This window comes from Equus quagga, chromosome 3 (genome assembly GCF_021613505.1).
Source record: "Equus quagga isolate Etosha38 chromosome 3, UCLA_HA_Equagga_1.0, whole genome shotgun sequence".
Taxonomy (NCBI): Eukaryota; Metazoa; Chordata; class Mammalia; order Perissodactyla; family Equidae; genus Equus; species Equus quagga.
The window spans coordinates 2,077,781-2,093,660 of record NC_060269.1 but is presented as its reverse complement, the minus strand read 5'-3'; the positions used below and the strand labels follow the sequence as shown (position 1 = coordinate 2,093,660).

Here is a 15,880-nt window from a genome sequence, read left to right as displayed (position 1 = left end):
GTCCCACATATAAAGTAGAGGAAGATGGGCACGGATGTTAGCTCAGGGCCAGTCTTCCTCAGCAAAAAGAAGAGGATTGGTAGCAGTTAGCTCAGGGCTTAATCTTCCTCAAAAAAAAAAAACCCAAACAAACAAACAAAAGAACTGGACTATTGGTGATGAACACAATGCAGTCTATACAGAAACTGAAATATAATGATGTACACCTGAAGTTTACACCATGTTATAAGCCATGTGACCTCAATAAAATAATTTTAAAAAAGAAAATTGAATAATAGTAAGGAAACTAATTTCTGCTGACTTTGTTTTTAAACTTAAACTAGGCTGAAGAGTTCAAATTTTATATTTTATTGTTTTCTACAATTTGTGCTCATTACAATGAAGTCGTATACCTTTGTACTCCTCAGTTTTCCCATTTATAATGTCACTTGAAAGAACTGTCAATGTATCAGTGTATATAAATGATGATCCTGTGGAGAGCAGTGGGCTTTATTTCACTTACAGTACTTCGATTTTAACGTAGTATATAATTACACTTTTATTTTTGACTAGCATTTTGGTAGCATAAATACTCAATTGTGTGCAATGCAAAGATATATGCAGTTCCACTCATAAATTCATAATGGATAGGTGCTTAAAATATATTTAAGCCTTTAGGTAGTACAAAAATCTTTGTCTAATAATAGCCTACCTTGATGCAAAAAGTAAAATCAACTTTCAGATTTTTCTATAAATTATTGATTTTTGATACTTGCTATTGACAAAGTCGATTTTGCTCTACTTTTAGAAATTAACAATGATTATTCTCTTCTAAAATCTCACAAAATTAATTGAAAGTGTATGTGTGTGTTTTTTTTCATTCCTAGATAGTAAACTTAGGAAAATAAATTTGTCACTCAGCGAAAGGACCAAATTATTTCATTCCTAGATCTTACTACTTTTAGTCTATTATGAAGCTTCCTATTAATTTAGAAAGTGTAATAAAAAGCATATGCTTCATAACACCTTTTTATGAGACATTTGAACACTTTGCACGTATCATCTCATCAATTCTCAAAAATATTCAGTAAGCTAACTCAGCACTGATGAGGACTGTTAAAAGCTCAGGAATATTTTGTATGACCTGCGACGTACGCCCTTGGAATTAGCTTGCTACTATTATTTTGGGTTAGCCATTGTCTTGAGTGTGTCCTTTCATGAAATGAAGACATCCTCTGGAATAATCCTTGGCAGAAGGGTTATGTGCATCATTTGTGGCATCATTTGTGCAAATAGGCATCGTTATTTAATAGAGCATTTGTGATAATTATAATTATCTACATTCCCTTTTATTTTAGTCAGTGAAGTAGATTAAAACATGGAGTGTTTTACCATTTAGTTTATTGTTAATCATTCTAATTATCTTTTATTTCCTCTTTATCCATCCCCCACACCCCTCTCTTTTTCTGCTGATAGCTGTATGCCATCCCTTGGTTTCTCACCATGTTTACTCGTAAGTATCATTTTCTCTTTTCTTTCAATATTATGTTAGCAAAGGACAGCTCCATTCTTCCCCTGTATTTTATAGTTGCAGTCATATTAAGTAGATTTAATTGTGTAAACATCTTTATGTAATACTAATGTAATAGATTTGGGTAGACAAAATTTCAATTTTCTGATTGCTGAATATCAAAAAGAGTGTTGTATAGGATGAAAACCCTTTTCACATGTCGTGACATCATAAAATCTCTGCCCTCTATTGAAAAAGAAATTAACATTAACTGTAGTATTTATGTAAAGCTTTGGAAGGCAACTTTTACACCCAAATCAAACAATTTTTAGAGGTTCTTTAATAACTAATACTTTGTTTCCTAAACTGGAATTCCTCTAGAAATTAAGCAGATTATGTGAATGTGTAATGCTTTAATCAGTTACAAATATTAATCCACTGGACATCCTACTTAAATATGTACATATAATAAATGGAGTACAATATTTGAAGTAGATCTATATGCCTTTGCCTGCAAAGATCCACAGTATTGTTAAATTAAAAGAAGAAATTTCAAAAAACAGAAAATTGCTAATCGGATTTTTTGATAGGAATCTAATAAAGCAATTATTTAGAGTATGTAATAGAAGTGTAACAATACTGAATCTAAAACAATACTACAGTTCATCTAGGTAAATCAACTTGTGAGAATAATGTAACTGGAGAATTCTAAGAAGGAATATAATGAATGGAATAACTATACCAAATTGATAATGGAGGTTAGAAAATGTCATCTATTTGAGCAATCTGATTTTCAGTTTTTAAGATGCCTTAGGAAGCAATAAATGTACAAAGCCAGGTAAACATTTTATAAAAAGTTTTACTTTGATCATAAGGTAATTGTCATGTCTAGTAAAGTAGCTTGTTATTGTTTTAATTTTTCTTCTTTTGTTTTTTATTTTAATTAATTCATATTTTGTTTACAGATGTATTTCCACTGCACAAAATTTTCCACCTCTGGGATACCTTACTACTTGGGAATTCCTCTTTCCCCTTCTGTATTGGAGTAGCAATTCTTCAGCAGCTACGGGACCGGCTTTTGGCTAATGGCTTTAATGAGTGCATTCTTCTCTTCTCTGATTTACCAGGTATAATATAAATAGATGGACTCACTAAGTCATATTTAATTATAAGATAATGAGGCATTCTTATAGCGATTTGCAAAAACAATCACCCACGCCTTCAGAATCTCTTCTGCTTGAGCCTCATCATGCTTCTCTGGATTCTTTCTCTTACACTGCCTCTTCTGTGGCCCAGCATTGTAGATACAAAACTGGCTCATCGTAGCTCACTGTGGCTTACTTTCATGTCAGTGATGCCACCAAAAGGGAAAAAAACTGGGGGAATGACATATTTGCCTTTTTGCTTAGGACAGGCCTGTTTACCCTCAGTTGATAGGGAGTAAATAAAGGCCATTGGGAAGGTGTTTGAGATGCTATGTTTGTACAAAGGTGCAATTCACATGGAACTCTGCTCTCTCCCATCCATAGCTGCTTGCTACAAATTTGGCAGTTAGAGGAAAGGAAACACTGTCTGCTTAGGAGGGCAAGTCACACTGCGGGGAAATTCGATGTCATACAATGCGGGATAGCTACATATTAAGCTACATATTGTATCCTCAGGTGAGGAGTTTGTAAATCTAGGAGCTGAATGCTCAAGTGTAGGAATATGGAATGCAGTGGTGGTCCAAGCTTTGATGCTGTGGTTGAAAAGATGAAAGTAACGTGGTCACGTAGGATGTAACAATCTGTGAGAGAAGAAAACTAAACTACATTTTTGCAGAAACCGAAATGGTTTTCCGGTAGAAAACTTCTTCTTTCTTCAGACAGCATTTCATCGGCTCCAACCTTCTGCTGAGTGTATCGCTGTTCTCCAGGTTTTCCAGCAGGCGCACGTGACTGCTGACGATAAACATACTTAAAATTATCCACGAGATAAATTTGCCTGAAAACCAAAGAGAGAGAGGTTCCTTAAGATTGTGTATTTATGAAGCGCTCTCTAGAGGAAGACCTGATTTTTATGTTTAGTGGATGATCTGCACCTGGCACTGCACCAGCTCTCTTTGTCGAAAATCTTCATGCGTTTTGGGGAAATAATAACAAAAATGCTTCAATTTATTTAAAACTTCTTCTTTGCCCTTCCCCCAAAATTAAAAATATCACCATCAGCTTTCTAATTTATCAAACTTTAATTAAAATAAATTATTTCTTATATGACCAAATAGTAGTTTACTTCTTATATTATTTTTTTCTAGGAGATTCTTTATGAAGATCAAGTTATCTGTCCTTTTTTTTTTGCCTTTTGGTGTTGGACAGTAACAAATAAGCTAGTTTCACAAACTAGGAATACCGTCTGTACCCACAGATGTTTTCCTGTCATACTTGCCAAAGTAAACAGAGGATGATTGATTAGAATTAAAAGAATTTTGCGGGGGGGCTGGGCCCGGCCTACTGGTGCAGCAGTTAAGTTCGCACATTCCGCTTCAGTGGCCCGGGCTTCGCTGGTTCAGATTCCAGGCATGGACCTACACACCGCTTGTCAAGCCGTGTTGTGGCAGGTGTCCCACATATAAAGTAGAGGAAGATGGGCACAGATGGTAGCTCAGGGCCAGTCTTCCTCAGCAAAAAGAGGAGGACTCGTGGTGGATGTTAGCTCAGGGTTACTCTTTCTCAAAAAAAAAAAAAGGAATTTTTTTGGTCTGTTCTAAAAAAATATATATTAGGAATGCTGATTGTGCATTTTTGCATTTTCAAGTCAAGCGAAGTTAATGCTATTCCAATTTCATATATAAATATGCCAGTGAAACACTGGGGATGGAATCTGTTTTGTATAAACAGATTAGTAGTAACTCTGCTTATTGTTAAAATTTTTTCTGAAATCACAAAGTAAGAGTATATGTTTGTTAGAGCTGACTCTTGAAAAGGTAAACTTTTGAAGTAGGGTGCCGTCTGTTGATGGAAGTTGCCTTGATCCTCAGTGTCATTATTCTGGCTCATCACTTGCTTGGTCACTGTATTTGATTCCTGTTGGTGAAGAAAAAGTTTATAGGAAAACTCTCACTGGAAAGAAAAAGAAGAAAGGATGTAAATGCAGACTCTGCCCTAACTACGCCGCATTGGTTGTATTTGTAATCTCAGTGCACACATTGGGATGTCTGTCTTAAACAGACCTAAACAGATATCTTTTTCTGTCATGTCGAGTCCCCTAACTGTACTTGATGCTTAAAGAAATTGGAAAGTGGTCATGAAAAGTCCTAAAAAGTGAATTCAGATGGATACACGCACAGACACACTAGGCGCCATTTCTAAGTGAGCTCCGCCATCACTGCCTGTGTGAATTGGGAGACTTCTGGTGTGGCTCTGCTGCTGCACGAGGGGCCTGCAGAATGAGGCAGATAGGAGTTCATATCCCAGCTCCGGCACACAGTGGCTGTGTGAATGCGGGCGAGTTTTTCATCTCACTGGAAAGAGAATCCTAAACATTATGAAAGTTTCAGTAAAATGGAGATAATAATAGCTGCTTTAGTGGTATGGTGAGCACTAAAGATAATATGCATAGGGCACCTGATACAAAACCTGGTACCAAGTATGCGTAACTGCTTTTTTAAAGTACATGTCATATTTAATATTTTAAATATGCAAAGAATGTGTAACATTCAGGCTTGTAAGTTCCTTCTTCTTTCTTTCTCCTCTTCTTCACCTTATGCTAACCCTTTGATTCTTGAAGAGACAAAACAGCAGAAAGGCATTATTGTTTTTGCCCAAAATTTTTCCCATTTCTGTTCACTTGCAGTAGATAATACAGTGTGATGTTACATTCCGAGGAAGTACGAGTGGTGCTCAAAGTCCTTGACATGTATTGGTGTGTGAGTCATTTTCATACTCCAGGAAATAATGGTAGATTGGTGCATCTGGCAGTTCTCAAACAATCTGAAAATAGTGGCAAGATATTTTGGAACAAACGATGGGGTTGCCTTAGTGCCATTCAATACGGTCTGTTGGCCACTGGGGTTAAGAGAACAGTTTCCATGGTTACCGCTCTTGCAGCCCGATTACAGGATGAAGTCTGTCAGCCTTCCACCTGCTCTCTCCAATATTATTCTGCTGTAGTGTCCATCTGGCTGATTTAAAACAAATTTTTTTTGAGGATACATCCAAGCAGTTTTCAAGATGAATAAGATAATCTGAATAAAACCAAAATGGTAATGATTTTAGAGTGGATTTGTAATAGCGGAGATGTTTACATGCTTTTTTGTTTTGTTGGTATATTTTCTTTGTACAGTTGAAAATTAATTCAGCGTATTTATGTCATTTTGTATGGCTGAAATAAATTTCTTAGAATGCGTATCTTTGTATGCTTGAGCATCTTCGAAGATAGGAATATTTAGAAGCAGAAAAGACCTTTATCTTAGAGAACGTGTAGAAAGAAACTGTGAAATCTGTGTGGAAGAACACTTAATTTAGTGTAGTAAATTAATGTAGTTAAAGTAAAATAGTTACTCTAACATTAAGAGCAAGAAATACGTATGTATAAACTATTTTAGAAGGAAATACTGAGTATACTGAAGAGACTTAAGCATATGAAAAGTTTCAAATCCTGTTTGCAGGAAGCAATTAGCATTTGGCTGAAAAATCTTAATTGTGTGTTGTATGTTTTATTACAGAAGCTTAATTGGAAGTAAAAGTTTTAAATAAAATTTTAGAAGATTTCATTTCGGTATTACCTACGTATTTTACAATAGGATTCATTTTCAACACATACCTGAAAAATACTGGTAGCATCTCACTGTTATGTAGCACTTCACTAGTTCCCCAAAATATTGTATTAGTGCCTTAAGTAGCTAGGAAAGGTACTTATCTATTCTCACTTAAAGCACTTTTGTAATGCAGGTTCTCATTATAAGCATAACGTGGAATATTTCATGAAACCAGTACATTTTTTTAGTAACATAGTTATGTGCCAGGTTGCCTAAGATCTATGATAAGAAATCCAGGCCATTTTTTTCAAATAACATCCAAATATGTTGAGACTGAAACAAAATGAGTCAAGTTATAAAAACTAAGAAATAGAGCAAAGTACTAAAATATGCAAACTCTAAAGGCAAGGCTCATTATTTTCCTGTTCATCCCCAAGATGGAATTGGATATTGATGAAGATGAGAAAGTAAGGAGAGAATGCAATTCAATTTGTGAAATTTCATAGATTTTAAGGTACTTTGGATGATCCCTGGGGTGGGAAAGGGAGAAAGAAGGACAGTGAGAAGTGGTCTGGGTTTTCCATGAACGTTTTCCTGCTTTCATTTAGGGATAAATATAAATGAAATAAGGCTACCGTAATATTTATATGTAATCTTCCATTTGTAAACAGTGGCTCAAATTTTTAAAAACTATAAAATTTGAGCCAAGTATAATGCTTGTAGTCAGTATGCCACTAATTTGTGACTCCTTTATTAGATCAATATAATGATGATGAGTGCTACAGGCAGCAGTAGGAATTTATAACAGGGATACTACCAAGACTGGGAGATTACAGAAACCTTCCTTAAGTAAGTGATGTTTAAGGTAATGTCTGAAATTAATTAAGTGACATTGGGCAGTGGGAAGTAGAAAGAGAGGGGAATCTTCTAGACAGAGGAAGAAAATACTCAAAACCCCAAACAACTCAAGGAATTGGAGTGTACTTAAAGCAAAAGGGAAAGTGACTAGAAAAGAGAATGGAGAGGTGGACAAAGGGTAATCCTGCAGGGTCTTGCAGGCACATCAGGGATATTTTAGAAATATATTCATAGAGATATTTTCTTTCTTTTCAGTGTTTTTGAAAGAGTAAAAAGTGTCATCGAAAATAACGTCAGGTACCAAAATACAAATGCTATATGGATATTTGTTGAGCATTCTGGTCTCTGCATTCCTTTCAGGGAGCTCTGTCATGAGCAAAGCAGAAGATTCTTAACATAAGTGCTCCCAATAGTTATCTATAATTCCTTCTTTCTGGCTTGTAGCCAGATACAGGATGGAGAGCTGATTTATGAAGGAGTGGAGCAGTGGCAGTACACAGTTGTTCAGTGAGGTTCTGTATCGTCAGCCCTGTCAGATTTAGCACCACTTTACCTGAAGCTGAGAACCCATTAATTATTCACTTAATATTATTCCATTAATAATTTTCTGCTTGCAGCTACATGATGTTAATGCATGTCTATTGCTAATTCCATCTTCATGGAATTGCAAAAGGACAATCACAGTGGAAATTAAATATGGGGATTTTAGTTATGGTCCTCCTCTCCCCCACCACACCCATAAAAATTACATATTAACATTGAGATTTAGGTGGAATATTAAATTCTTACAAGTTTAAAATAGGTTAAAGGTAGATGAAAGAATAGTTTGTTTTTATTAACATGATTGCATAGTCACAGAAATAAAAGTTGTGGAAATTTGTTTTCAAAATCTCATTAGGTTATATCAGCCTTGTTTGTGGGGAAAATACTTCATTATTTTATGGAAAGGGGGAAAATTTGAACAGATGTTAGAATGCATGACTTCCAAACTGAAAATAAATGTTCATGAAAAACGCAAAGCCCGTGGAATGACTGGTAAAGACTCAAATTCTGAGGTGATTCTATGAACTGGAAGAATTCTCTTAACACTGATCTAGTTGTTGATCTTGAAGCATACCACTAATTTTGCAAAATGTACGTAGCTCATAAAGTTAACAGAAAGGCTTTTTGTGTGTTGGGAACTGTAATGAAAAAGAAGGTCAGGGTTGATCAGAATGTTCTGCTTACCTTGAAAATAGAGAGTAGATTGTAGCACTAATGCATGTTAAACCTGATCCCAAGCTGTCAGGAGTCTGTGGGAAGGCTCTTCTCTAGAGGAGAGCTGCTTGTTTTATGATTGAGAGGTTTCTGCTCTCTCAATTTTTTGAGCAGTCCAAAAATTATAGTTTAGATCAGTTATTGAACATATTTTGTTCCAAAACACCAATGATGAAATTTGTTTTACCCTTGAGTATTTATATGTGCCTTGGGTTTGCAGAACACTTAAAGAAGGACGTTTTTCACTATTAAAGTATATTAAAAGTAATCAATCAACCTCAGAGACCTTTAAAAGTTAGAAACTGTGTTTAAAATTTCCCCAAGTATACTGCTGATGGATAGGTAAGAATCTAAGGACCAAAATATATCATACTTACAAGTGACGTTTAACATCCATTGCTCCATGCGTGTTTTGTAGTTTAATAATGTAATAATACTCATGGGACCTGTTTTCTTCCCCCCTCTACCTAGCCTTATGTGTCTATACAAAAATGAAAGTAACCTGATCTGCTGCCTGTCTTAAATGATGGTCTTCCATAGAATGGAAAGTAACTTCTTACTACATGTCCCCTTGAAGTCTGCAGGGAATGTGCTGAGTCAAACAAATAAAAATAAAAAACTAATAGACTAGATTAGAGAAAAGAAGAGGAATGATTTGCCATGGTGCTCATAGGCTATTTATTCAGTCTTATGTAACATAGAGGAAATAACTACAATTTTCTAACTTTTAATACAAGAAAGTACATTTAATTACTTTGAAAAATTCAAACCATTTCAATCCTTCCGTACAAACATTTATCAACCATATGAAAAATGCTTATTGAACTTGAGCACAAGGTTTGGTTAGTTGCCAAAAAAAATCAGACTCCTGGTTTGTTTCTGATTCCCTTCTAAGTGTAAAAGACAAAGAGAAAATGATGGCTGCCGCTGACCTGGTATGAAATCTTCCAAGCTGCCACATTGTTCTTTTCTCTGAAGTGTGCTGTGTGCTGTTATCAACACCAGTACTTTGCATCATAGTAGCTACTTACTCAGCTGCATAAAGACAATTATGTTAAGAATAGAAAACAGTGTAAGTATCCATATATCAGAATGCTTATTGCATTTCCTATTTATTTCTCACTTCATTGTAGACGTTAAGCAGCAGAGATGATAGATGCTTAGCAAAATGTGCCAGTAATTGCATGCACGTGTCATGCATTTGAATGGCTGAGTGAAAGTAGGAACCCAGTAAGATATTGTACCATCCTTTTCCCCCTCCACTACATAACCAAGATTGTGTTTTTAAAATATGTTCATTCATTCATTCAACAAACATGTACTGACTTCCTACTAGGAGTGTGTGTGTGTGTGTATGTATGATTAATAATTAATTTTATTACAGTTTCTCATTTCTTTGTACTCACCCAGAGCATTCACACATAATTATTTAAAGATGATCCAATGGTACCCTGTAACTATGGCTGACACTTCTAACTTGTGTTATCCTATTACCTCCTGCTTCCAATAAGTTACTTGATTGGCTCGTCCACTAGTTCTTTAATTCAGCGAGGGAGTTTAACTTCCTTCTGAGAACTGCTCTGTAGAATCAGGATTTGGATTCCAGTGGGATGTTAGGCGTGTGGATGTGTTCCTGTACCTTAACTGAGGTAGGAGGTGGGAGCAAGTCAGGGAATGGGTGAGGGGCATGCTGCTAGGAAAGAGAGAGAGTAAAGTTTTAGATCTGTGTCGCAGGTGTTTATGGGGCACCTAGCTTGAGAAGCTAAGGCACTATTGGAGATTTGGGGTGACAAAATGACAAGTATAATTTGAAGATTAGTCAGAGACTAAAATTTTCTCTGATATCCTTGCTTTTGTCTCCCCTGTTATCTTTGGGTTTCCCTAGAGACTCCTTCTTAAGTAAGGTCTGAGATGTGCAGTTCTTTCAGTTGTACTCCCCTTTGTATGGGAGCCCTACTGATGTAAAGGAAAACTGTAGGGAAGGGAAAGTGTTCTGTATTCCTGTCCTTAGGTCTCAGTCCTGTGCCCCTGCGCCGTGACCTTTGCAAATGCTTGCTAGTGCCTGCCCCGGTTCAGTTCGGTGAGACAGGAAGGCTAGAGTGGGCTGGACTTGAGTGTTTCCCTTCCCCCAGTCACTTAGGCTCAGGTAAAGTAGTTTCCCTGGAGGGCAGGCCTTGTTAAGGAGAACACAATCTCTGGGCATATTTTAAAATGGCTACTTTCCCACTCTCCCTGCTGGAAACGCAAAGGGATTTTTTGTGATCTTCATGATGTTTGAAGCATGAATTGAACTAAGAATATGAAAAGGAGCACATAACAAGGACAAATCATCCAAAAATATCACACACATTAATAGTGGTGTCAGTAAGGCTGAACTCCAATAAATGTGGGCTTATGAACAATACCGGATTTAGAACAAAAAGGCAAGGCAGGAATAGACTTACTCTTGGGCAAACGTTTGACCGTATTTATCACTGAGACTCACCAGTTCTGCTGGAGTGTTTTTGAGCTGTGAAGCAACTGAAGTGGATGACCTTAAAATAAGTCAGTTTATTCATTCAGCATGTTTAATAAATGCAGTTACATGCCAGACGCAGTGCTATGTCCTGGGACCATAAAGGTAAGACACAGTACCAGCCATGTAGGGGGGTGAGGAGAAAGCACTGGAGGCCTTAAAAATAGCATAAGGATGAGACAGAGATGTGCAACTGCATGACCATCTTGGTGTACGAAGGACCCTAACAGACTGACTGGAGGGCAGGATGGGAGAGAGATGCTGGAGCTGGTGGGCTGGGGTAACAGTGCTGATGGGGGTGATAAATACTGGTGGATAGAGGCCTGAATATGGGCACCTTGCATGCCATGCTGAGAAATTTGAACTTTATTCTATATGCGATTGGAAAGTCTAAGCAGAAAAATGACATGATCAGATTTATATTTTAGGAAAATGATTCTGAGAGTAGTGTGGAGAATGGATTGGACACTTCTAAAATGTTACACTTCTAAGCAAAGAGAGCAGCTGGCCTGGGACGAGTTCAAGAATATGGTGAAAGAGTACCTAGTGAATTTAGATCTTTACCAAAATAATTTACACAACAAAGTCCTCAGAGAACTTTCAGATACTGTTTCTCTTTAGCACCTGTAAAATCTTAGTAAGTTGCCATCTCACTGCAGATTTCGTGTGTTCTGGAATCCTCTTTATCTAGTAGTAACATTCTATCCATATATTCCTGGGACTAGAGATGATACTCATTACAAACACTCTTAAAATGTGGACCAGTGAGTTACTCAAGATTATTGGGTCTTTCTTTGGAAGACCTTAAATCTATGCTTATTTACCCACTGTAATGTACTTCATCTCGGTACATTTAATGGTGATGGAGGTGCTGTCAACCCGAGGATGTCAAGGAGCACTGTCCTTGTAATTTACCTTGTAGAGAATGCTTCATGATATGCATATTTCATTCCATTCACCTTGTTTTCTACTAGAAAGATAAACAACTTTATAGTTTTTTGTCTGTTCGGCAGTGAAAGTTCCATTGTATTATTATTGGCATGTTATCATGTCATAGAACATCCATACCTAGAATACTTCTCAACTTCTTTTTATAAATAACTTCTTTCTGTCCAAAAATATTCATTGTTAAGACAGGTAGATTAATAGGTTGCAGATCACCCTTATGGTTTTGGATGTTAATGAAATTATTCAAATGCTCAAAAGTTTTTAATAGTATAATAAATGATGCTGTGTAATTGCACAGTTAGTATATAACCCCAAACCTAGCCTGTCCATTCTAATCCAGCTGAAAATTTCACACACACAAAAGAAAACTTTACAGGAAAAAAAGGTGCGCAGACCTTGGATTGAAGAATTGAACCTTTTATCAGTATGAAATGTGCCTCTTGATCTCAGTAATACTCCTTGCCTTGGAATCTGCTTTGTGTGATATTAACGTAATCACATGAGCTTTCTCATGCTCTCATGCTTAGTCCTTATATGGTATTTCTTCTCTATATTTTTTTCAACCTGTCTGTGACCTTAAACTTAAATATTTAAATTTAAAAATATTTTAAATATATATTTATATTCTGTCACTTTAAATTTAAATATTATGTATTTAAAATATTTAAAATGTATCACTTTCAGACATATAGTTGTCCAGACACATAGACATGTAATTTACACATATAGTTGTTTCTTGCTTTGTTTATCCAGTCTGATGTTTACTCCCTTTTAAATAGAGTGTTTAGTCCATTTACCTTTAATGTGATTATTCATATGGTTAGTTTATTTCTAGTGCCACATCTGCTGTGTTTCTCTTCTTCCTTTTCTGACTTCTTTGGGTTAATTAAATATTTTTAACATTTTATCTTAATACCTTTGTTGACTTTTAGTTTAGCCTTTTGAATTCCTTTTGGTTATTGCTCTGGGGACTATGATCTGCATCCTTAACTTACCACGGTTTACATAGAGTTGATGTGGTACAGACACACGCTACATAACGACATTCAGTCCACAACAGACCACATGTATGATAGTGGTCCCATACAGTTAATACCATACAGCCTCGGTGTTTGGTAGGCTGTACCATCTAGGTTTATGTAAGTACTCTCTGATGATCACACAAGGAGGAAATCACCTAATGACACATTTCTCAGAACGAATCCTTCTTGTTAAGTGATGCGTGACTGTGCAATTTTATGGAAAATGTAAGAACTTTGCAAAAATTTGATTCCATTGGCCTTCCATATCTTGTGGCATTGTTGCTATACATTTTACATCTACGTTTGTAATAAACTCCACAATACAATGTTGTTATTTTGACTTTAAATAGCTAGTTGCCTTTTAAACATATTGAGAGAAGCAAAAAGTTAATCTTTTGTATTTACCACCATATTTTCCATTATCATTGCTCTTCATTCTTTCCTATAGATTTGTGTTTTCTCTTTATTTTTGGTATTTAGCAGGTTGACTATGTTTTGCTCCTGTGTAGTTCTCTTTGTATTTATCTTGCTTTTAAGAGCTTTTAGTAAATTTCCACTTCAGATAAATGTACTTTTCTGTTCTAGTATTTCAAGTTGGTTCTTTTTTATTGCTTAGATTTCTCTATCCATTCATTTTGACTATATTTTACTTTAGGTCCTTGAACATATTTATAGTAATTACCTTAAAGTCCTTGTCTGCTAATTCTGATTCTGGATCATCTTGATTATAGGTTACATGTTTCTGCTTTGCATATCTAGTTTATTACATATGGGGTTTTTTGTTTTTTGTTTTTTGAGGAAGGCCACCCCTGAGCTAACTGCTGCCAGTCCTCCTCTTTTTGCTGAGGAAGGCTGGCGCTGAGCTAACATCCATGCCCATCTTCCTCTACTTTATATGTGGGGCGTCTACCACAGTATGGTGTGCCAAGCGGTGCCATGTCCACACCCAGAATCCGAACTGGCAAACCCCAGGCCACCAAAGCGAAACGTGCGCACTTATCCGCTGTGCCACCAGGCCGGCCCCACATATGGGATATTGATAAACATACATTGTAAGAAGTGTGGATTTTATCATCTTTCTTTAGAGTATTGAGTTTTGTTCTGCTAGACAGTTAAATAACTGGTGGGTTCTTTGGTTCATGTTTATTTAGTTTTATTCTTTGTTAAAGTGGGTCTCAATTTTTTACTCAATCCAAGAATGCAGCATCTCCAGGTTCTTAACTAAATACTCAAGGTGCTCAGTGGAAACACTCTGACAAGACAACTCCGCCATCTCTCAGCAATTGGTCATCTTTATGATCCCTCAGCACTTAGTACTATGCCTGGACTATGGTGAGAACTCACTTTAGTTCAGTGTAAGTAAAGAGACTCCAGGGGCCCTTATGGACACAGTGGTGTGAAGAAATAATATTTAAACCTAAGATTGCAAATTGTTAACTCTCATATAGTCAACTTCATTTCAAAAGCTGGATTGTGAATGGAAAATTTGGGCACTGTAGATGATCTCTAGTTATAACAACTCTGAATCACTTTTAGAGTTTACAAAGCTTTTTAAATTTTTTATCTTGTGTAAATATCACAACTATGTTAGGTAGATTTTCTTATTCCCTCCATTTTACTCTTGAAATACCTGAGACACAGTGATGTTGTGGAATGCTCCTTGTGATATGTGAGCTAGTAACTAGCATTTGGAGCCCAAATCCAGTGCTTGTCACCATCCATGGGAACATGGTATTTGCTTACAAAAGTAGAATTTTCCACATCGGCAGTTTCAAATGGCTCAGTCTCGTAGCTTCAGAAGTACAGTTCTGACTTCCTAGGAAGCTCATTTTTAACAAGAATGATGATAGCTGATGTTAGATAAAACCCTCAGGTAACATACTGATCATTTCTTTTCTTTCTGCATGTGTTAGTCCTTTCTTAGTGAACAGCAAGTAAAAACTTGACTTTTAAAAATTTTAACCTATTTTAAATATAAAACATTCTCTCTACAACATCTCTTATTTAAGCAAGCCATGTTTTATAGTTGTGGTTTGGATACACAAAATAATTTATTTCCTATCCTTAGCAGTTCTCCTGGCTATTTATTCCCTAGCTGCCTCACAGAGACAACTTTGAGCTTATTATCTCAAACAAAGGGTGGTATGGAACAACAAGCACACTGTTGTTAACTACGCATGAGAACTTTAGAGAGGGAAAGGAGTGCTTCAGTCAAATTGCCCAATATAGTAAACATCCTGGGTAAACCAGGGTACTCCAAAGTGGCTTCAATAGCCTCTTTGTCATGTGATTACAGGATTAGGATAAAATTATTATTTTAATTCTTACAAATCCAGTTTTCATTTTATGTCCTGTAAAATGCAAGGGGATTTTTTTTTTTTAATGATAGTATTTTTTGGCATTGGAGTTTACTTTGCATGTGGATGAAAAGTCATAATTTGTTACCCCAGCCAAGAGGTAAATCAGGTTATAATACAGCGATGAGATGATTGCAGATTTTTAACTTTTTCCGTTAGTTTGGGGAAAAAAACTTTAAACAAAAAATGCCTTTGGAGCTATCTACTCTGCCATTTTTACCGATGTCACTCCTGTCCCTGTTTTTTGTTCTTTTAATTAATAGATTTTACTTTTTTAGAGCAGTTTTAAGTTTATAGAAAAATTAAGCAGATAGTACTGAGAGTTTCTGTATTTCCACTCCTCTCTGCTCCTAATTTCCCCTATTTTTAATATCTTGCCTTAATGTGTTAAACTGGTACAACTGTTGAACCAATATTGATACAATATAATTAACTAAGGCCCATAGTTTACATTAAGGTTCACTGTTTGTGTAGAACAGCTCTGCAGCTTTTGACAAATGCATAATGTGATATTCACCACTGCAGTATTATACAGAACGACCCACTGCAGTATTATACAGAACGGTTTCAGCACCCTAGAATTCCCCTGTGCTTCATTCCTCCTCCCCCACTCCCCACTCCCAAACCCCTGGCAACAGTGATCTTCTTACCATCTTTGGTTTTGCCTTTTCTGGAATGTCATGTAGTTGGAATGACAGA

General features: G+C 36.2%; 1 protein-coding gene across 5 annotated transcripts in view; it reads left to right on the top strand.

The window, feature by feature from the left end:
- TBCK (TBC1 domain containing kinase) overlaps positions 1-15,880 on the top strand; it is a 196,148-nt gene that overhangs the window by 103,112 nt on the left and 77,156 nt on the right. For all 5 annotated transcript variants that reach the window (XM_046656525.1, XM_046656526.1, XM_046656521.1 and 2 more), the window contains 2 exons: positions 1,456-1,492; positions 2,455-2,616. In XM_046656525.1, coding sequence (XP_046512481.1) covers positions 1,456-1,492; positions 2,455-2,616 — 199 coding nt within the window. The remainder of the gene's footprint in view (positions 1-1,455; positions 1,493-2,454; positions 2,617-15,880) is intronic.